The sequence below is a fragment of the Mobula birostris genome, chromosome 9 (genome assembly GCF_030028105.1).
Source record: "Mobula birostris isolate sMobBir1 chromosome 9, sMobBir1.hap1, whole genome shotgun sequence".
Taxonomy (NCBI): domain Eukaryota; kingdom Metazoa; phylum Chordata; class Chondrichthyes; order Myliobatiformes; family Myliobatidae; genus Mobula; species Mobula birostris.
Window position 1 is genome coordinate 153,261,265 of NC_092378.1, and position 23,653 is coordinate 153,284,917.

A 23,653-nucleotide genomic window follows, 5' to 3' on the forward strand; every position below is an offset into this window, starting at 1 on the left:
TAGATCTGTTCATAGCTAATTTCTTCCCATGGGAGGATTATTTTAATCTTCAGGGCTCAAAGGTGGGCAGAGGTCCTTAGTTAATGATCTACATGGTCTAATTGGATTTTGAGCCTGTATCCTGGTCCTGTAAGATGTTAAAAATTATTCTTTCTGGAGAGCTTTCTGAGTCTGGTTGGGATGGTCCCTGAAGCTTTCTGTAACCTTTGACTGTCACATCATTGCCCCTTGGGACCCAGGCATCAGACACCACGTTTGATTAACATGGTAACATCTGTTCGACACACTCCTCCCAATCTGATTAAGTTGTTGGGCAGCAGTAATTGCATTAGCCCACAGTTATATCTTGTACCAAAGGGATCTGAAGTGAATTTGTCTTTAACTCATTAATTTGATCAGTATTGTGGTCAGTATTGGCAGCACGAAAGCAGCGTGGTTAGCGTTATACTTTATAGTGCCTGTGGTAAGATCAGCATTCAATTTGTTTGCCAGTCTTTGTAGCTTTTCACTGATTTCATTGTATTCGTTTTTCTAATGTGAATGCTGAAAGAAAATTAATCTCAGGGTAGGATATTGTGACATATGCGTATTTTGATAATAAATTACTTTGAACTGTCTGTACATTTTCCCTGTGTCCGTGGATTTACTCCTGGAACTCCAGTTCCCTTCCACATTCTGTAGTTATACGGGTGAGTTGTGGGCATGCCATGTTGGTGCCAGAGGCATGGCAACACTGTGAGCTGCCCCCAGCACGTCCACGGACTGTGTTGGTCATTGACACAAATGATGCATTTCACTGTTTTGATGTATGTGTGTACATGTGACATTTCGAGCTCATCTTTAACCTCTCTTTCTACAGAAGATGGAAACCTTTTAGTTGGAATATTTAGAGAACATCTTCAAAGACCAATGCCTCAAAAAGGCGGCATCCATCATTAAGGACCGCCATCACCCAGGACATGCCCGTTTCTCATTGATACCGTCGGGGAGGAGATACAGGAGTCTGAAGACACACACTCAATGATTCAGTAACAGCTTCTTCCCCTCCGCCATCAGATTTCTGAATGAATAATGAATCCATTAACACTTCCTCACTATTTTCCCCCTCTGTCTTTCAGCACTACTTATTCAATTTAATATATACTTGTATATAATGTGTGTGTGAGAAAGAGAGTTTGTGTGCGCACGTGTTTTTGTATATATTATTTATTGTAATTTATAGCTCTTATTACTATGAATTGCGTTGTACTGCTGCCACGAAACGACCAACATATGCCGGTGATAGCAATTCTGATTTCTGAAAATTTGGTTGTTAGTGGTAGGTGATAGGGTGCACATATTCCCTGTGCAAATAGCGGTTTGAGGGAAGCTCTCACCTATCTGAATAAAATATAAGGCAGAGTGAAGCCAGCAGCAGGATGTGGGACTGTGATATGCATGGTGCCACTTAACACAGCCTCAATCAAAATATTGAGTAAATGCATCCATTGGCAATTGAACATCACAATTGATGATGTTGAAAGCTTATTAAAATATTCCTTCCACTACATTTGATTGAGCTATGCTAAGTATGTTTTTCCCCACTTCTCTGTCCTCACTGTAGTGATCTAATGAATTTATTAGTAACCTCTGGTAAAAGAGCTGAAAGCGCATTTAGCAAAGCTTGTGTTACCAGACTTCTGAAACAGAGCCCGAGAATCAGAATCAGGTTTAATATGAAATTTGTTGTTTTGCAACAGCAGTACATTGCAATACATAAAATTAAAAAGCTATAAATTACAATAAAAGTCACATACATATTGTATATAATAAGTAGTGCAAAAAGAGACTTCAAAGTTCATGGGCTGTTCAGAAATCTGATGGCAGAGGGGAAGAAGCTGTTCCTGAATTGCTGAGTGTGTGTCTTCAGACTCCTGTACCTCCTCCCTGATGGGTGCAATGAGGAGAGGGTACGTCCTGGGTGATGGGGACCCTTATTAATGGATGCCACTTTTTTGAGGCTTGTCTTTTTGAGGGTGTCCTGGACGCTGGGGAGGTTAGTACCCATGATAGACCTGACTGAGTTTGCAATTTTCTGCAGCTTCTTCTGAACCTCTGCAGTCTCCCCCCACCCCCCGCCCCATACCAGATGGTGATGCAACTGGCTCCCTGGTGTGGAAGGTGCACTGTCAGCGGTTGGAGTAATTACTGAAGTGAATATGCTGTCACCTCACACTGACCTCTGTCTTCCAGTGCACAAGGGGATTTTATCATTCTCCAGGAAATTGCAGCTCCTTAATAATTTAAAGACTCTCTTCTTTATGCCTTTTACTTTTGTCCTTCCAAATGACAGAGGTTGTGCGTTTGGAAGGTGATTTGCTGCAGAGTGTGCTGTAAGTCCACAGGAGTGATGGGCAAGGTTCAGAATCCAAATCAGAATCAGGTTTATTATCTCCAGCACGTGTTGTGAAATTTGTTAACTTAGCAGCAGCAGTTCAGTGCAATACAATGTGCTGAGCATTCGTATGTAAATGCATCCTCAGAACTGTGGCCGTGGTCATGGAGCTGGAGAATAGAACTGACTTGGAGTTCTACATGCATACAGAAGGAAACTGAAAACCTGGCTGAGTGGTGCCTTAACAACAACCTCTCACTCAATGTCAGTAAGACCAAGGAACTGATTGTAGACTTCAGAAGAGGGAAACCAGAGGTCCATGAGCCAGTAATCATTGGAGGATCAGAGGTGGAAAGGACCAGTAACTTCAAATTCCTGGGTGTCACTGTCTCAGAGGATCTGTCCTGGATCCATCATAAAAATACAATAGCAAAGAAAGCACAGCAGCACCTCTACGTCCTCAGGAATCTGTCGAGATTCGGCACGTTATCAAAATACATTGGCAAACGTCTATAGACGTGTGTGGAAAGTGTATTTACTGGCTGCATTATGGCCTGGTATGGGAACACCAATGCCCTTGAGTGGAAAATCCTACAAAAGGTTGTGGATTTGGCCCAGTACATCACAGATAAAGTCCTCGCAACTATTATGCACATCTACATGAAATGCTGTCATAGAAAAGCAGTATCGATCCTCACCACCCAGGCCATGCTCTTTTCTTGCTGCTACCATCAGGTAGAAGGTACAGGAGTCTCAGGACTCACACCACCAGGTTCAAGAGCAGTTACTACCCCTCAACCATCAGGCTTTTGAACAAAAGAGGATAATTATACTCATTTATTCAGATGTTCCCACAACCAATGATCTCACTTTAAGGACTCTTTATCTTGTTATTTCATGTTCTTGTTATTTATTGCTATTTATTTATATCTGCATTTGCACTGTTTGTTGTCTTCTGTGCTCTTGCTCAGTCATTGACCCTGATTACAGTTACTATTCTGTAGATTAGTTGAGTGTGCCTGTGGGAAAAACAATCTCAGGATTGTATGTGGTGACATGTTACATATATGTACTCTGATCATAAATTTTACTTTGAACTTTGAGGTTGAAGTTGAATTTGACGGGGTTACTCAGCAAAGAGACAATGGGTCGAATGGCCGTCAATAACGAAAGCAGATGGGTTCCTAATGAAGTGGTTGCTTTGTTCTGGACATTGTGAACTCAGCCATTCAGGTGAATGGAGGCATTGGTCAGTCCACACTTGGACTGTATTGTTGGGAGATTTGGTCCCCTTTACCCAAAAAAAGGATTAGCAGGCATTGGAGAGGATCCAGAGGCAGTTCACAAGAATAATCCCAGGAATGAAAGGGTTAATTATGAGGAGCATTTGATGGCTCTGGGCCTGTACATGCTAGACTTCAGAAGAATAACAAGTGATTTCAATGAAACCTATTGAATATTAAAAGGCCTTGATAGAGTGGTTTTTGGAGAGCATGTTTCTGTGTTGGGGGAGTCTAGGACCAGACAACACAGCTTCAGAATAGAGGGATGTTCCTTTACAACAGAGATGAGAAGGAATTTCTTTAACTAGAGGGTAGTGAATTTGTGGAATTCATTGCTACAGATGGCTTTGCTGGCCAAGTCATTGGGTATATTTAAAATAGAAGTTGCTAGGTTCTTGATTATTCAGGGTGGCGAAGATTATTGGGAGAAGGCAGGTGAAAGGGGTTCAGAAGGATAACAAATCAGTCATGATGGAATGGAGGAACAGACTCGATGGGCTGAGTGGTCTATTCTGTAATATGGTCTATTATTATTATTACGTTACCGTGGGTCTGTGATACATCCTTAGGGAGTAGAGAGGCTCTGTAGATTTTGAGGTGGCCTGTACTGCTGTGTACAGTAACTAAAATAGTGGAACCACCCACAAGATTAGAGGCAAATTCATTACCTGTGACACTCAGATGTTGGAATTGAAAGATTAACTTTATGGAGATGAGCTTTACTTGTCACATCTACATCGAAATAACGAAACATTGTGACATTCGCATCAACGAGCAACACAGCCGGACAATGTGCTGGAGGGCAGCCCACAAGAGTCACCATGCTTCCAGCACCAATGTGGCATGTCCACAACTTACTAACCCTGACCGGTACACGTTTGGAATGGAGGTGGAGAGCTCAGCACCCGGAGGAAACCCACAAGGCCACGGGGAGAATGTGCGGGTTTCTTACAGACATTGGCAGGAATTGAACCTCAATCACTGGCACTGTAAAACGTTATTCTAAATGCCATGCTACTGTGCCGCATCTAGGAAGTATCAGGGAATATTCGGGAAAGCAATAATCCGAGGCAGCATTCATCAAGGCTGGCTGATTTCTGGAAGGCTACACAAAGACAAAGAAGTGAGAATGTTTTTTAAATGTTAAGGTTTGAGTAGAAGTCATGTGAATGAACAAAGTCGCTGCTGGCCTGTTAACCTGACACAAGTACTGAGGCAGTAAGTCTGTCCTGAATCGGGGATTCAACAATAATAGACCATAAGACAGGAGCAGAATAAGGCCATTCAGCCCATTGAGTCTGCTCTGCTCTTTCGTCACAACTGATTTATTAACCCTCTCAATGCCATTCTCTTGTTTTCTCCCTGTATCCGTTGGCACCCTGACTAATCCAGAACCTTATCAACCTCCACTTTAGATATACCCAATGACCTGGCCTCCACAGCTGTCTGCAGCAATGAATTCCACAGATTCACCACCCTCTGGCTTAAAAAAAATTCCTCCTCGTCTCTGTTCTAAATGGATGTCCCTCTGGTCCTAGGCTCCCCCGCTACAGGAAACATCCTCCCCACATCCACCCTATCTAGGCCTTTCAATATACGGTAGGTTTCAGTGAGAGCCTCTTTCTTCAAAGCTCCAGCGAGTGCAGGCCCGGAGCCATCAAATGCCCCTCGTGCATTAACCTTTTCATTCCCGGAAGCATTCCACAAGATTCTGTGGAGTGTTATGAATCTAAAGGGAGATATTCATGAAGGACAGACCACGGCTGGCAATACTTTTGGAACTGATGCAAATTTGGGGCCAGGGGAAGTGCGCTTGTGATTAGTTTTACGTGTATTAGAAATAGGAGTGTGAGCAGGCAATCCAGCCTTTCAAGTCTGCCGAGCCATTCTACAACTCCTGCGTTGCCCCATATCCCTGAAATCTATAGTTATGTAGGGAAATTTTATTCTGTTTGGAGTGCACCTACCGACTGAGGAGAACTTTAACACCGGCAATGACAGAGTCCAACATAATTCAAGTAAGAAATATTCATACTCGTGAGCAGCCTGTGGGGTTTGTGGTGAGGCTGCTGTTCAGCGTACAATCTTTGCAAATATTTCAATAGCTCTGAATCAGAATCACAGTTACTGTCGTTGACTTAGATGATGTGAAATTTGTTATTTTGCTGCAGCGGTACAATGCAAAGACATAGAATTACTGTAAATTACAAAAAGAAATAAGTTGTGCAGACAAAAAAGGAATAATGAGATATTGTCCATGGACTGTCAGAAACCTGATTCTGAACTGTTGAGTGTGTGTCTGCAAACTCCTGTACCTCCTCCCTGAGGGCATTCCTGGATAGTGAGGGTCCTGCGCGATGGATGCTGTGCTCTGGGGGCATTGTCTATTGAAGATGTCCAGGATAGGGGGAGGCTCTCCTAGCTCTCAGTAACAATGGCATCTCACCAAGGATTCCGGCAAATTTCCACAGATGTACCGTGGAGAGCATTCTGACCAGTTACATCACCTTCTGGTGTGGAGGGGCTACTGCACAGGATCAGAGAAAGCTGCAGAGGGTTGTAAACAAAGCCAGCTCAATCATGGTCACCTGCTTCTGCAATAATCTTCAAGAGTCGATGCTCCAGCAAATCGGCATCCATATGAAGCACCCTCACCGTCCAGGACCCTACCACCATCAGGGAGGAGATACAGGGGGCTGGTGCCCACGATGGAGCTGGCTGAGTTTACAACCGTCTGCAGCTTCTTTTCTGGTGCTGTACCAGGCCTCCACTCCAGAATTACGAGAAACTGTTCATGGGCCATTGAGCAATCTGATGGCAGAGGGGAAGAAACTGTTTCTTAATCATTGAGTGTGTGTCTTCAGGCTCCTGTACCTCCTCTCCGATGAGGAGAGGGCATGTCCGGGGTGGTGGAGGGTCCTTAGTGGTGGATGCTGTCTTTTTGGGGCACATTCTTTTGAAGATACCTTCAGTAGTTCAAAGTAAGTTTATTATCAAATTACGTATACATCACCCTGAGATTCATTTTCTTGCATACATTTACAGTAGAACAAAGAAATACAATAGAATCAATGAAAAACTGCCCACAAAGATTGACAAACAACCAACGTACAAAAGAAAACAAACTGTTCAAATACCAAAAAAAAATCAAGTAATAATAATAGGGTGGTGGAGTGGAGATACGTCTCTACCAAAGGAGGTGTGAGACGCTCCTTCCCTCCGCCAGCCTGCAGATCACCCTTGGGCAAGGTGTAGCACCTGCTTAGCCCCCGATCAGGGTCATGTGAAGCCATGGGAGCAGGTGGTGGATGGTTGTACGAGCAGCCGGTGCAGATCACAAGTTCTTGTTGTGTGACCACTGACACCAGGCGGACAATCTCTGAAGAATATTGACGATTGCTAGGGTCACCCATCTTGTAAAGGCACTGCCCAGAAGAAGGCAATGGCAAACCACTTCTGTAGAAAAATTTCCCAAGAACAATCATGGTCACCCATGTCATCATCACAGCACATAATGATGATGTCATATGACACGGCACAAAATGATGAATGATAAATAAATAAATCAATACCGGGTGGAGGAGAAGTAGGTGAAACCTGCTGAGATAAATGATGGTAAAGAAATAGTTATATTTTATGCTCATTGAATATGGAAGAAAGAACTTGTATTGACATGTTTCCTTTCACAACTCCTGGTGTCCCAAAGCATTTTACGATGGGCAAGGTGTCACCAGGTTGGACTTGGCAAGCTCCCACAATCAGCAGTGACATAACTGGATCTGCTGCGTATTGCTGGTGGTTATTGTTGAGTGTCTGAATCTCTGAGCAACACAAGTTTTTATTGACTTTTTATTTAGAGATTCAGCACAGAAACAGGCCCTTCTGGCCTGCAAGCCCATGCCACCAAACTACACCCATGTGGCCAATTAACCTAATCATCTGTAAGTCTTTGGAATGTGGGAGGAAACTGGAGCACCAGAGGAAACCCATGCGGTCACTGGGAGAATATACAAGCTCCTAACAGAGCAGCGGAAATTGAACCTAGGTCGCTGGCACTGTTATAGCGTTATGCTAACTGTTACACTACCGTGTCGCCCAGATTGTGAAATCTTAAAAGTGTTTAAAGATGGTAACTGAGCTGTGATGACAGCTGGCTCTTGAAAGATGACATGTCTGTGTGTGTGTGTGTGTGTGTGTGTGTGTGTGTGTGTGTGTTTGTTGACCAAGCATTGCAATTATTAACAGATTGTATAGCAGCAGATGCTAAGACATTTACATGCTAGGCTGAGCACTACGCCGGTGAAGGATATGCTCTGTCGTGCAGCCACAATAGATTCAATCAATCCTAGTATCAAATCCCCAAGTCAAATGCTTCAGACTCTGTTGGAGCAGTCCCTTTGGGGTCCAGAGAGATTCATAATAGGAGGAGAAGTAGATCAAATGTTGGGAAAATATGGAACATCTGAAACTCTCTAAACCATTAACTTTATTTGTCATATGTACATCAAAACATACAGTTCAATGCATCATTTGCGTCAACGACCTGCGCAGTCCGCGGGTGAGCTGGGGGCAGACCGCAAGTGTTGTCATGTTTCTGGCACCAACACAGCCTGCCCCCAACTTACTGACCCTGACCTGTACGTCTTTGGAATGTGGGAGGAAACCGGAGCATCCAGACAAATGCCACACGGTCACGGCGAGACAGGGTTACACACTTCATCCTTGAGGATTGCTGATTTATAGATCAGGTTGTCATCCAACATAGTAAACAGAGATGATGGCACTGGTTGTATTGACAGCTTCACTCGTGAACTGTGTATAGCCTGACAGTTCCTAATCGTTAAAATCATTCTCTATCTCCATGTCTGTCCATCTGTCTCCCTCTCCCTCTCTCTGTCCCTCCTTCTCTCTTTCTCTTTTTTTTCTGTCCCTGTTTTTGTCTATCTCACTTTCCCTCTCTGCTCTTCTCTCTGTCTCTCTGCCTCTGCTCCTCTGACTCTGTCTGTCTGTCTGTCCCTCTCCGCACACAGTGACTCTCTCTGTGTACCTTACTGCTCACAGTGTCTAACTGCCCCCTTGCCTGTCACCCTCCTCCTCTTCCTGAATGCCGTCTCCACCTCGTGTCCTGGGTGTCATCTTTGCACTCCTGGAAGTCTTGGAACTCAGAACAGAAGCTGTTTTTGACAAAGCCATTGAGATTGACCTGTTATTTTTGGTGTTCTGATCACATGGGAGCAGAGGGGAATAATGAAGCCATCAAGCAGGGAATGATCCAAGTAGTCTCCTGCTTTCCATGAAAGGCTTAACTGTCTAATGGGAGCTGAAAGGTTGAGGAAGCATTAACTTCCAGTAGAATCTACAACTGAACACATTTGATCGGTGGTTGTTCCTACAATATTTTTGCCATTTGCTTGAGATCTCCAATGCCTTCTCCCATTGTTAGCACATTTACAAATATTCATTGTTAAAAGCAGCATAGAATTTTCCATCCAGTTTGAGGAAGACAGGGGACTCTACCGATGCAGGAGCTGTCAGTCCGACATGTTGGTCCCCGGCCTCGTCTACTACCACAATGAGGCCATATTCAGGTTGAAGGAGCAACACCGCATATTACATCTGAGTGGCCTGCAACCTGGTGGCATGAACACTGATTTTCTCCAACTTCTGGTAATGTCTCCCCCCTCTCCCTTTTTCCATTCCCCATTCTGGTTCCTCTCTCATCCCTTCTCGTCCTCTCGCCTGCCCATCACCTCCCCCTGGTGCCCCTTCTCCCATGGTCCACTCTCCTCTCCAATCAGATTCCTTCTTCTTCAGCACTTTACCTTTTCCACCTATCACCTCGCAGTTTCTTACTTCATCCCCACTCCCCCCACCCAGTTACCTTGGTCGTCCCCGTCACCAGCCAGCTCCTTCCCCGACCCCAGACTTCTTACTCAGTCTACTGCCCCCTTCCTTTCCTGTCCTGATGAAGGGTCTTGGCCTGAAACATTGACTGTTTACTCCCTGACCTGCTGAGCTCCTCCAGCATTTTGTGTGTTTCGTCATTGCCTTTCTCACCCACTGTACTTGCACGTATGGAGACAAACAGAGTGGATTGTGATTGTAATCACTCAGGTAGAAATTACAGGAAACGATCAGCCTGAAATAGTAAATTGCTGTTCTATTGACCGATGGTATGGAGGAGGTGATGTCATGTTCTTCCTGCATTGTAATATAATTTGAGCTTTTACAAGTCAATAAAATTGTCCAGAGTATGATTATCGCCTTTCTATAAGTCATTACAATAACTGCTACTTATTGCCTGTTACACCGTTGCCGTTGAGGGTGTGGAACGAGCTGCCAGTGGAATTGAGCAGGATTTCAGTGTTTGAGAGAAGTTTGGATGGGTACATGGATGGTAGGAGTGTGGAGGGCTATGGTCCTGGTGCAGGCCGATGGGAGTCAGCAGTTTCAATGGTTTTGGCGTGGACTAGATGGCCTGAAGGCCCTGTTTCTGTGCTGTACTTCTCAATGACTCAGTGAAGGTCCTGCAGCTATGTCTGTGCTTGGCCATCTTGGGTCTTGGCGGTGGTCAGAGTTTCCTTCATTGTGTCAGCAGCTTCCTCTCAGTTTTTACTACTGTCAGTCGTGTAAATCCTGGGTGGAGACTCAGGAATACCATTGCACTAAAATGTAGAAGGATTCTTCATTGCTGTTACTGTAACAGTTTTGTTTGACCAGTCAGGGTTGTTTTGTTTTGACTAGTCATCATATGGGAGCCCAAGCATGGGAGGATGAACCCTGGGCGCCCTCCCAAGACTATGGTCACACGCTCCTAGAAGACAGCGGCGCAGCTAATGTAGATGAACTGAACACACTGATGAGGGAGAGGGAGAAGTGGAGAGTCCGTCATCGTGCCCGACGCCTCCCCCCTAGTCCTGAGTCGACGTAGTAGTAGTAGTAGTAGTTGTTGGCCCTGAGCTGAACCCCAAACCTGGAGGACTGTTGGACCACTCTTAGTCTGGCCTCTACCCATTGACCTGTTTGGCATGGGTGACCCTACCAAGAGCCAAAGCATAAAGCCCTGACTCCAGCCAACATAGCTTTCTGGGTCACTGAAACACACAAGCCCCAAGCCATGACAAGGTTGTGGTCCTCTTGGAGATTATTATAATCAAGAGAGGAGTAAACTGAAAACATTCACATTTCTGTTCCATACCATTTGTCTCAGCAGATGAGATGGTTACCAGTGAGGCTCGGCTTGTCGTGGCTATCCCTCGAGGTTGAGGATGATACAGAGTTCTATACAGAGTGAAGACGCCTGTGCATGTATTTGTTTAATGTGTACTTGATGTTGCACTCCAAGAAGCACATGATACTTCACAAATCAACCAACTGATTCCAGTGGCATGGAAACCATGACGATTGGAGCTGAGGGATTTGTTGCAGCCTTCATCCGCCTTCACAGCCGTTAAGTTTGAAGTAACTTCATCCGCCTGTTCCACCGTTGAGATCTTGGTTGGATTGTTCTTTGTCAGGGACCTCACCCTCGACCTTACCGCCATGGGTGACCCTACCAGGAGCATAGCTCCAGACGGCATCGCTCTCGGGATCTCAGGACCACACAAGCCTGTCCACCACAACAAGGTGACAATCCCCGGAGAAGCTAGGCTTGTATCTGAACGGACATTCGCTGTGTCTGCTGGCTTTCCAATGGGTAGAGCCTCACGCACCCTGGGATGCTTCATATAGCACTCCTTTTGTGTAGAGCAACACACAAAATGCTGGAGGAACTCAGCAGGTCAGGCAGTGTCTATGGAGAGGAATAAACAGTCAACGTTTCAGACCCAGGCCTTCATCATGGCTGAAAAAGAAGAGGGAAGATGCCAGAAGGAAAAGGAGGACAAGCTAGACAGTGATAGGTGAGAGCAGATGAGGAGGAAGGTGGGTGGGTTGGGGAGGGGGGAGACTTGATGAAGTAAGAAGCTGGAAGATGATAGATTGAAGAGGCGAAGGGCTGTAGAAGAAGGAATCTAATAGGAGAGGAGAGTGGACCATTGGAGAAAAGGAAGGAGGGGGGAACCAGCAGGAGGTGATGGGCAGGTGAGGAGAAGGGGTAAGTGTCATTATTTGGAAAGCATGGGTCAAAAATATCAAAGATCTGTCTCCTAGGGGTGATGCTAGAGGCCGATACATTAGGGACTTTTAAAGATGCCTTCTGCATTAGGGAGTGTGTCGAGTGAGATAGGGCTTCTTCTCTGGAGCGGAGGATTAGAGGTGACTCGGTAGAAGTGTATAAGGAGACATAAGGCCAGAGATTTAAGCCCAGAGCGGAAATAGTTAATACAAGGGAACATAATTTTAAGGTGATTGGAGGTAAGTTTAGGGGGAAGTCAGAGATAATTTCTTTACACAGAGAGTGGTGGGTGCGTGAAATGTACTGCTGGGGTGGTGGTAAAGGCAAATACATTAGGGACATTTAGGAGTCTGTTAGATAGGCACATGGATGAGTGAGAAATGGGTGGAAAGGAAGGGTTAGATTGATCTCAGTGGAGGTTAAAAGGTTGTCACAGTATCATGGGCCGAAGGGCCTGTACTGTTCTATGTTCTACATTCAGTTTTGAGAGTTCTCTGTTCTGCGGTGTACATGGACAACCCCACCAAGGGAGAATGCTGGATGTGCTGAGTTGGCCATTTGCAGAGTGCTAAACCATGACTGTGGCCAAAGTCAAAGTCGAGTTTACTGGCACCTGCACAGGTCAATGTACGCGCAGTTACAATGAAAAGCTTCCAGCAACATCGCAGGTACATAACCTCAGATAAACAACGTTCACAAGAAAAACATAAGCACAATTTTTTAACAAGAAAACAATGATCAGTCCATTTTAGTTCAAAGTGATCAAAGTCTTCATTATGCTGTTAAACTATAGAGATTAGAGTTTTGCTGCTTGGATTAAGAACTGAATGGTTGAAGGGAAGTAGTCCTTCCAGAACCTGGTGGTGTGGGACTTCAGACTTCCGTACAAGAGATTCTGCAGATGCTAGAAATCCAGAGCAACACACACTGAACGCTGGAGGAACACAGCAGGCCAGACAGAATCTATGGAAATGAATAAACAGTTGATCAGGGTCCGGATAAAGGTTGTTGGCATGAATCATCAACTGTTTATTCAAAGATGAAAGTGCATTTACTATTATAGTTTGTATTCAGTAGAGCACATTGAGAATTGTTTTCTTGTAGACAGCCACAAAACAAAGAAACACAATAGAACCTGTTTAAGGAGAAACCCCACACACCAATGTGCAAAAAAACAACATATCGTGTGGACAATAAAAAGTAAACAAATGACATTAACTGAGTTCCCAAAGCTACAGAGCCACTGAGGTGAGTGAGGCCGGTCCAGCGGCCTGATGCTGCAGGCCACAGCCGCAGAGTCAATTCGGTGCAAGTACACAAAAACACGAGGAATATGAAATGTGGAGTCCCTGAAAGTGACGTCACAGCTGTGGAGCGCGTGTCGTGCTGAGGTGAGTGGGGCCTGTCCAGGAGCCTGATGGCTTTAGGCCACAGCTACTCCCAAGACTCCTGCACCTCCCGCCTGCCGGCAGCAGTGAGTGGTGAAGGAAAAGGAAAACTCAGGCAGATGGTGCCAAGCACGCCTTCGAGTTCCACTCTTGTCTGGATGATCTTAACCTTGCTCGTTGCTTTAATCAGTGCAGAGTACTGGAGCTTCATGTTCTGCCATTAGGAATCGATGTAGTGCACACCCCCAGCAAAGGCCGTAGCTGCATTCTCTGCTCTGGCCCATGCCAAACCCCGAGAGGACACAGAAGTGCCCACCATTTAGCCGGTTCCAAAATACATCCTTCAGAGGGAAATTGCAGGCTGCAATCGATCACAGTTCAGAAGAGGTACATCTAGAAGAAGTGTATCTAGTAGTTTTGTGAGCTGTCTGTACTGTCTGTCCCATGGTAACTGTGAGATGACGTGACTCAGATGGTGGGAGATGGAGATGACATGACTTGGATGATGGGGGTCAAAATGACGTGACCCGGATGGTGAGGGATGGAGATGACATGACCCGGATGGTGGGGATTGAGATGACGTGACCCAGATGGTGGGGATTGAGATGCCGTGACCCGGATGATGGGGATGAAGATGACGTGACCCGGATGGTGGGGATGGAGATGCCGTGACCCGGATGATGGGGATGAAGATGACGTGACCCGGATGGAGATGACGTGACCTGGATGGTGAAGGATGGAGATGATGTGACCTGGATGGTGAGGGATGGAGATGATGTGACCTGGATGGTGAGGGATGGAGAAGATGTGACCTGGTTGGTGGATATGGAGATGACGTGACCCGGATGGTGGGGATGTAGATGACGTGACCCGGATGGTGGGGATGGAGATGACGTGACCCAGATGGTGGGGATGTAGATGACGTGACCCGGATGGTGGGGATGGAGATGACGTGACCCGGATGGTGGGGATGTAGATGACGTGACCCGGATGGTGGGGATGGAGATGACGTGACCTGGATGGTGGGGATGTAGATGATGTGACTCGGATGGTGGGGATTGAGGTGACGTGACCCGGATGGTGGGGATGGAGATGATGTGACCGGGATGGTGGGGATGGAGATGACGTGACCCGGATGATAAAGGATGGAGATGACGTGGCCCGGATGGTGAGGGATGGAGATGATGTGACCCGGATGGTGGGGAATGGAGATGATGTTACCTGGATGGTGAGGGATGAAGATGACGTGACCTGGATGGTGGGGGTCGAGATGACGTGACCTGAATGGTGGGGGATGGAAATGACGTGACCTGGATGGTGGGGATTGAGGTGACGTGACCTGGATGGTGGGGGTCAAGATGACGTGACCTGGATGGTGGGGGATGGAGATGACGTGACCTGGATGGTGAGGGATGGAGATTATGTGACCCGGATGGTGGGGATGGAGATGACGTGACCGGGATGGTGGGGATGGAGATGATGTGACCCGGATGGTGGGGGATGGAGATTATGTGACCCAGATGGTGGGGGATGGAGATTATGTGACCTGGATGGTGGGGGTTGAGATGACATGACCCAGATGATAAGGAATGGAGATGACGTAACCCGGATGGTGAGGGATGGCGATGACGTGACCTGGATGGTGAGGGATGGAGATGACATGGCCCCGATGGTGGGAATCTCTGAAGACAGATGTTGCGCTCTGGAGGCTGCGCCGCCTCCTGTAGGGAGGGATGTTTGTCCTTGATGCATTGGGCAGAGTTCACTAATCTCTGCAGCTTCTTACCATCCTGCATCTTTTCCTCATTGATCCCACCCACACAGTCAGGCTTCCTACACCAGTACAGGTCTCTACTTTGGGTACTTTAAAATTTCAAATAAATTTCTTATCAAAGTACATATCTGACGCCATGTGCTTCCCTAATATTCACTTTCTTGTGGGATTAACAGTAGTTGCAAAAAACACAACTGAATCTATGAAAATCCGCATCCGACAGAGACCGACAAACAACCATTTTGCATAAAACAAGAAATTACGCAAATACAAAAAAAACATAACAATAAATAAGTAATAAATATTGAGAACACGAGTTGTAGAGTCCTTGGAAGTGAGTCCATAGGCTGTGGAATCAGTTCAGTCTTGAGGTGAGTGAAGTTAACCCTTCTGGCTGAGGAGTCTCGGGGGTGAGCCTGGTGGTGTGGTACCTGAGGCTCCTGATGGCAGTGCCGAGAATGGTGGCCTGGATGGTGGCAGTCCTTGATGATAGATGTTGCTTCCCTGTGACAGTGCTCCTTGGAGATGTGCTCAGAGGTGGGGTGGGCTTTGCCCGTGACGGATTGGGGTGTATCCATTAGTTTTAGTCGTTTTTCTGTTCAAAGGCATTGGTATTTCCGTACTAGGATGTGATGCAACCAATCAATATGCTCTCCACTGCACATCTATATAGAAGTTTGTCAAAGTTTTAGATGACATGCCGTATCTTTGCAAACTTCGCCCCTGCATCCTTACTCCTTCTCATCCCCCCCCCCCCAACCTTCTTATTCTGTTTTCTTCCCCCTTCCTTTCCAGTCCTGATGAAGGGTCTCGGCATGAAATGTTGACTGATTATTCCCTTCCACAGAAACTGCTGAGTTCCACGAGACTTTTATGTGTTTGTTGCTCCAGAATTCCAGCATCTGCAGAACTTCTTGTGTTTATGAGGTAGTCCTCACTTTCTTCTGCACATGTTCGTTAAATATAATGTATCTATTTGACAGTGAATATTTCTCTTACATATTTGTTAGGATTAATGGAGCAGTTTGATTTTTTTTATAGTTTCAAGTGGCCATACTTAAATGAGCCAAGTTGTGAACAGATTTCATGATGAAGTGGAGTGAAAGGTCATGGCTGTTACCAGACTGAGGCCAGATGTTTTTGATTTAATCTTTGTCGAAGGTACACTATTCGACGGCGTTGTCAGCTCTGCGTTCTCCTCAACGCAGGTAACATTCCTGCTGGCAGACGTGGTGGATGCAGGGTCAATTGCAGCAGTTAAGAAAAGTCAAAGTTAAACTTATTATCAAATACATATATGTCACCATATACTACCTTGAGATTCATTTTCTTACAGGCATTTACAGGAAGATTAAAAAATGCAGTGGAATTTATATACATAAACTGATAAGAGGAGAATTGCTATTTTCATTCTTTTTTTATATATTATATACTAGATTAACAATATCTATGATTTTGACAATGTCTATCTTAATATCAGTTTGTATTGTTACTGATATATATTTGAGATAATTCTCCTCTTGATTGTATTTATGCTCCTTTTAAATCAATAAAAAGATTAATAAAGGAATTTATACATAAATTAAGACCCACAAACAACTAATGTGCAAATGAAGATAAATTGTGGCAAAGAAATAAATAGATACGCAATAAATAATAATCGGTCAGGCAGTTAAATGGATAGATAGATAAATAATGCTGAGCCCATGAGTTGTAAAGTCCTTGAAAGTGAGTTATTAGGTTATGGAAGTACTTCAGACTTGATATGATTGAAGTTATCCACGCCAATTCAGAAGCCCGATGCCTTTGTTGGGTAACATCTGTTCCTGAACCTGGTCGTCCCAAGGCAAGTCTTCTGATATGATAACATCAAGGAATGTGTAATTACTGACCCTCTCCCCCACCCCCTAATGAGGACTGGATAGGAAGTACGTGGATGGGGGGTGGTGGGGGAGTCATTAATTAATTAATTTACAGATACAATGCGGAACCGGCCCAGAGTTGCACAGCCCAGCAACCCCCACCGTTTAACCCTGGCCTAATCACTGGACAAGTTACAAAGACCCATTAACCTACAAACTGATATGTCTTTGTCCTACGGGAGGAAACCCATGCGGTCACAGGCAAAAGGTACAAACACCGCAATTGAACTCAGAACTCAGATACCCCGAGCTGTAATAGTGTCGTGCTAACTGCTGAGCTACCGTGGTGTGGAGGGCCATGATCCACACCATTGTGCAGGTCAATGGGATGAGGCAGGGTGACCGTTTAACACAGGCTAGATGGGCCGACTGGCCTGATTTTGTGCTGTAGTGTTCCATCACTATATTCTGGAGAGGGAAGCTGCCTTTAATGGAAGAATGTTAAGAATCCCCCTAGGTTATTTACTGTGTCCATATAATTGATTTATGATAATTTTTCCTATGATGAGATTTTCTTTGACATTGTAATTGATTAGCTGTAGCACGTTGTACGGCCCCAGAGCCTGCTGCACTGTTCAATCAACTTGTGTCAACTGTCTACCGCTTTACATAACCTCTGATTCACTTACAGCCCCAGAGTCTATCGATTTCAATTTTCAGCAGACGTGCTGAATGCCCACCACTGTCTGGGGTAGAGGGCAATCTGCAGCATCAGATTCAAATTCATGTATTTATCACAGCATACAGTGAGATGTGTCATTTGTGTTAACAACCATCACAACCTAACAGTGTGCTGGGTACAGCCGGTAAGTGTTGCTGCACACGCTGGCACCAACACGGCACTATGATCCACTACTACTGCAGGCAGAATACAGCGGAGAGCTGGAGAACAGCAATACGAGACTGACAGCTCTAGTGACGCCTGCTTTCTTTCAGTGATGTACTTCATTTATAAAGTTTGAAACATTTAATACATTGAATATTATGTATTTGTAGTTAGCGCAACACTTAACTGCGCCAGTGATTACCAGTGTCTCCAATTCCCGCCAGTCTGTAAGGAGCTTGTTTGTTCTCCCTGTGACTGCGTGGGTTTCCTCTGTCTCTGGGTGCTCCCACAGTCCAAAGATGTGCAGGTTAGGGTTAGTGGGTTTCGGGCGCGCTATGTTGGTGCCAGAGATGTGGCGACTCTGGTGGGCTGCCCCCACCACACCCTCGGACTATGTTGGTCATTGACGCAAATGATGCATTTCACTGTATATCCCAATGTCATGTGACAAAATTTTATCTTAATCTTAATCTTTCATTCATATACCAGTATTTATAGTACAGGCAGAACATTCCAATTACCGAGAAGATTTGCCTAGTATTAGAATGAAATCAATGTTTCTTTTACACAATTCTTACAACAAGCAGTGCAAGGATTTTACTTTAATATGGTTCCGGCCCATCAGTGTGCAGTGGGAGGAGAGTTTTGTCTGTGACCTTTCACACATTGCTGTAGTCTGTGTGAGGAGTGGCGCCCCACACAGACTTCCAATCTGCACCCTGTAAGGCATGAAACTACCCGACGCAGGCCTCTCATGGTCTGAGTCGACGTACCCTCCCTCCCCCCCTTTCTCCGCTGACCTACACTCAGCAGCCAGTTTGTTAGGTACACCTGCACACCTGCTCATGAATGAAAATACCAAATCTGCCAACCACACGGCAGAAACTCAATGCATAAAAGCATGCAGACGTGGTCAAGAGGTTCAGTTGTTGTTCAGACCAAACATCAGAATGGGGAAGAAATGTTATCCAAGGGACTTTGACTGTGGAATGATTGTTGGTGCCAGATAGGGTGATTTGAGTATCTCAGGAGCTGCTGGTCTCCTGGGATTTCCACACATAACAGACTTTAGAGTTTACTGAGAATGGTGTAAAAAACAAAACAAAAGATCCAGTGAGCAGCAGTTCTGTGGGTGAAAAAGCCTTGTTAATGAGAGAGGTCAGAGGAGAATGGCCAGACTGGCTCAAGCTGACAGGAAGGTGACAGTAACTCAAATAACCACACGTTACAACAGTGGTGCGCAGAAGAATGTCTCTGAATGCACAACACGTTGAACCTTGAAGAGGATAGGCTACAGCTGCTGGAGGCTACAATGGCCACTTTATTAGGAATGGGTGTGTATACGGTGGGTGTAGTACATCCCTCAGTGTATGATGCTGGAATCTGGAGCAGCAATTGGATGTGGACAGTTCCTTATGCAGGAAGACCAGCTAGTTTCAGGCTGACCACCGTGCATTGATATCTTCCAGGAGCAGTCGTTGTCTTTCAGCGGGAGATTACAGAGTCCTGTGGTGAGCAGATGATTGGGATGAAGTTTTAAAAAAAGACAACATGCATCCCTTCCCAAGATATTTTCCACAATGTACACTCTGGAGGGATGTAACAGCCCTGGTTCCCTGCTGCCCTGACCTCACATATTGTGGTATCACTCCTTGCTGTGGAGGCTCCAATAACACAGGATGCCAATAGGCTGCAGAGGGCTGTAGTCTCATCCAGTTCTATCACAGGCACAACCCTCCCCACCATCAAGGACATCTTCGAGAGGCCGTGCTTCAAAAGTTCAAAGTATATATATATCACCACATATGCCCTGAGGTTTGTTCCTCTTGCAGGCATGCTCAGTAAATTCAAGAGCTATAATAGAATCAATGAACGACGCACCCAACAGGACGGACAAACAGCCAGTATGCAAAAGACATCAAAATATGCAATACAAAAGGAAAAAAATAGGAATAAATAAGTAAGCAATAGATATCGAGAACGTGAGATGACGAGTGCTTGAAAGTGAGCCCATGGGTTGTGGGAACAGTTCAGTGATGGGGTGAGTGCAGATTCCATCACTATGGACTCTCACCACCCAGGATGTGCCCTCATTGCTGCCTTCGGAGAGGTGGCGTAGGAGCCTGAAGACTCACACACTCAGTGATTCAGGAACAGCCTCTTCCCCTCCACCATCAGTTTTCTGAACGGCCCGTGAAGCTATGGCCACTACCTCACTAAGCCATTGTGTTTGTGAGATTTACTTACTTCGTAATTGATAGTAATTTAATGTCTTTCCACTATACTGCCGCCATGAAACAAATTGTACATCATATACTTTACGATGGTGATAAAAAAAACTCAATCCTGAGTCTGAAACATCCTCACTATTCCTTCCAACTTCGTGCAATCCTTCCTCCAGCAGTGTGGCCGAAACTGAAAACAATATTACAAACGTAGCCTCACCAATGTTCTGTACAACTGTAATATAACATCCCATCTTCTACCCTCAGTGTGCTGATCGTGCCTGCGTGCCAAGGTATTCGTCACCGTCCCATGTAGGTCTCTCTGTTCTGTAACTCTCCCCTGGGCTCTGTCATTCACTGTGAATGTCCCATTCTCAATCGTTATTCGTTCCAAGATGGGTGGTGAAATTAACTTTGCAAATTAACTTTGAACACTGAAAATGGTGTCTGTTCCCAATCATCAGCTCTGCATTAGGCAAGCTGTGATTGTAGTCATCCACTGACATCAATGTGCCGTGGCTGTGTTTGTCAGCGCTGTAATTAAACAGCTAATGAACTTGGAAATGCGCCAACATAACAGTTTAAATAAACAAGTGTATACTTTACCAACAAAGATGCTGAGCTGAGAACTCAAGTTAACTGGGTGGGAAGTTGTGAAAAAGTTTTGAAATAAAAATAGATGATTCAGTGAACACTCAGCAGACCAGGCTACAACTGCACGGGATTGGGAAAAGCTGCAGTGTTGTAAACTCAGCCAGCTCCATCATGGGTACTAGCCTCCCCAGTATCCCGTACGCCTTCAAAAGGTGAGGCCTCAAAAAGGCGGCATCTGTCATTGAGGACCCTCGTCATCCAGGACATGGCGTCTTCTCATCGCTACCATCAGGGAGGAGGTACAGGAGCTTGAAGACACACACTCAATGTTTCAGGAACGGCTTCTTCCCCTTATCCATCAGAATTCTAAATGGTCCATGAAGCCATGAACACGACTTCATTACTTTTTATCTCTCTTTTCACATTTAATGCAACATTTAATTTATATCTATATACATTTCTTGTAATTTATAGATTTTTTATTGTTATGTACTGTGGAGAGAGAAGCCAGAGGTTAGATTTATTTGTCACGTACTGTACGCTAAAACTGAAACAGACAGCGAAATGCGCAGTTTATGCCAACACCCAGCGCAGCCCGAGTACGTGTTGGTGGCGGCCAGCAAGCTTCACCTTGTTTCCAGCGCCAACATAGCGTGCCCACCACTTACTAACCCTAACCCATACGTCTTTAGAACGTGGGAGGAAACCCACGCTGTCACACAGAGAATGTACAGACACCGGCAGAATTGAAGCCAGATCTGTGGTGCTGTCATATCCTTACGCTTCGCTACCATGCCACCCAAAATGCCACTGAGGCGGAATATCAGTCACAATCTTAACAGCTACTGGTACGGTCTTAACGGCCCTATAACCTACAACCTATACTATTGCCGTTCCTAATACTCTTAGTCTTTAAAGTCAAAGAGACTTTGTTATTTTTTGATGGTGGAAGTTGCAGAAAATGATGTGCTGAATGTGGAGGCTTATGGGGTGGTAGGTAAGAGCAAGAGGAACTCGAGGCTGTTAATTCCAATCCTTGCTCGCGTTTGACATGGCCTTCTCTACTGTACTGCTGAGCCCACACTCAGGCTGCAAGAGCAGCAGCTCATCATCTGTCTGGCTAGCCTCTAACCTGATGCATGAATATCAATTTCTCTAACTTTCAGAAATCTTTACCCCTCCCCCTTCCCTCTTCTTCTATTTCCCACTCTGTATCCCCCACCTCTTCCCTTCTCCTCACCTGCCTATCACCTTCCCCGAGTGCCCCCTTCCTTGTCTTCCATTGTCCACTCTCCTCTCCTATCAGATTCCTTCTTCTTCTTCTTCAGCCCTTTACCTTTTCCACCCATCACTGCCCAGCTTCTGACTCCATCCCCCATTGCCCACCCACCTGGCTTCAGCTAATCACCTGCTAGCTTGTCCTCCTTCCCCTCCCCCATCTTTTTATTCTAGCTTCTTCGCCCTTCCTCTCCAGTCCCGAAGGTCTCGACCCGAAATGTCGACTGTTCATTCCTCTCCGTAGATGCTGCCTGACCTGCTGAGTTCCCCCGGCATTTTATGTTTGTGTTATTGTCAAATCAAAGACCCTTCATCAGAACTGGCAAACTGAGAAAACAGTTTGAGAATGCTGGGAGTGTGGGGGGGTGATGACTAACACAAAGGCATCACACGACGCCAGTGTATCCCAGGTGATTCCAATGTTTACAGTGCCATCTGGTTAATAGATTTTAATGAAGGCAGTTAGAACAGAAAATCCAATCAACTGGACTTGCTAAAGCTGTGACATGTCCATCATGGCCGGCTCTGAGTGTGAGGAGGTTTGAGGGGGAGGTTAAAGCTGGTGATTTGTCCATCATGGCTGGCTCTGAGTGTGAGGGGGTTTGAGGGGGAGGTTAAAGCTGGTGATTTGTACATCATGGCTGGCTCTGAGTGTGAGGGGGTTTGAGGGGGAGGTTAAAGCTGGTGATTTGTCCATCATGGCCGGCTCTGAGTGTGAGGGGGTTTGAGGGGGAGGTTAAAGCTGGTGATTTGTCCATCATGGCTGGCTCTGAGTGTGAGGGGGGTTGAGGGGGAGGTTAAAGCTGGTGATTTGTACATCATGGCTGGCTCTGAGTGTGAGGGGGTTTGAGGGGGAGGTTAAAGCTGGTGATTTGTACATCATCGCTGGCTCTGAGTGTGAGGGGGTTTGAGGGGGAGGTTAAAGCTGGTGATTTGTACATCATGGCTGGCTCTGAGTGTGAGGGGGTTTGAGGGGGAGGTTAAAGCTGGTGATTTGTCCATCATGGCCGGCTCTGAGTGTGAGGGGGTTTGAGGGGGAGGTTAAAGCTGGTGATTTGTACGTTATGGCCGGCTCTGAGTGTGAGGAGGTTTGAGGGGGAGGTTAAAGCTGGTGATTTGTCCATCATGGCTGGCTCTGAGTGTGAGGGGGTTTGAGGGGGAGGTTAAAGCTGGTGATTTGTACGTTATGGCTGGCTCTGAGTGTGAGGGGGTTTGAGGGGGAGGTTAAAGCTGGTGATTTGTCCATCATGGCTGGCTCTGAGTGTGAGGGGGTTTGAGGGGGAGGTTAAAGCTGGTGATTTGTCCATCATGGCCGGCTCTGAGTGTGAGGGGGTTTGAGGGGGAGGTTAAAGCTGGTGATTTGTACATCATGGCTGGCTCTGAGTGTGAGGGGGTTTGAGGGGGAGGTTAAAGCTGGTGATTTGTACATTATGGCCGGCTCTGAGTGTGAGGGGGTTTGAGGGGGAGGTTAAAGCTGGTGATTTGTCCATCATGGCCGGCTCTGAGTGTGAGGGGGGTTGAGGGGGAGGTTAAAGCTGGTGATTTGTCCATCATGGCTGGCTCTGAGTGTGAGGGGGGTTGAGGGGGAGGTTAAAGCTGGTGATTTGTCCATCATGGCTGGCTCTGAGTGTGAGGGGGTTTGAGGGGGAGGTTAAAGCTGGTGATTTGTCCATCATGGCTGGCTCTGAGTGTGAGGGGGTTTGAGGGGGAGGTTAAAGCTGGTGATTTGTACATTATGGCCGGCTCTGAGTGTGAGGGGGTTTGAGGGGGAGGTTAAAGCTGGTGATTTGTACATTATGGCTGGCTCTGAGTGTGAGGGGGTTTGAGGGGGAGGTTAAAGCTGGTGATTTGTACATCATGGCTGGCTCTGAGT

At 45.9% G+C, this 23,653-nt stretch overlaps 1 protein-coding gene across 6 annotated transcripts in view; it reads left to right on the plus strand.

Annotated features, from left to right (window-relative positions):
- The window catches only part of capn15 (calpain 15), a 277,686-nt gene that overhangs the window by 130,305 nt on the left and 123,728 nt on the right, over positions 1 to 23,653 (plus strand). The window contains exon 2 of one of the 6 annotated variants that reach the window (XM_072269201.1): positions 10,871 to 11,558. The exons of 4 other annotated variants lie outside the window; for them this stretch is intronic. In XM_072269201.1, coding sequence (XP_072125302.1) covers positions 11,452 to 11,558 — 107 coding nt within the window. In that variant the 5' untranslated portion in view covers positions 10,871 to 11,451. The remainder of the gene's footprint in view (positions 1 to 10,870; positions 11,559 to 23,653) is intronic. One more of the 6 variants, XM_072269204.1, reaches the window with a different exon arrangement.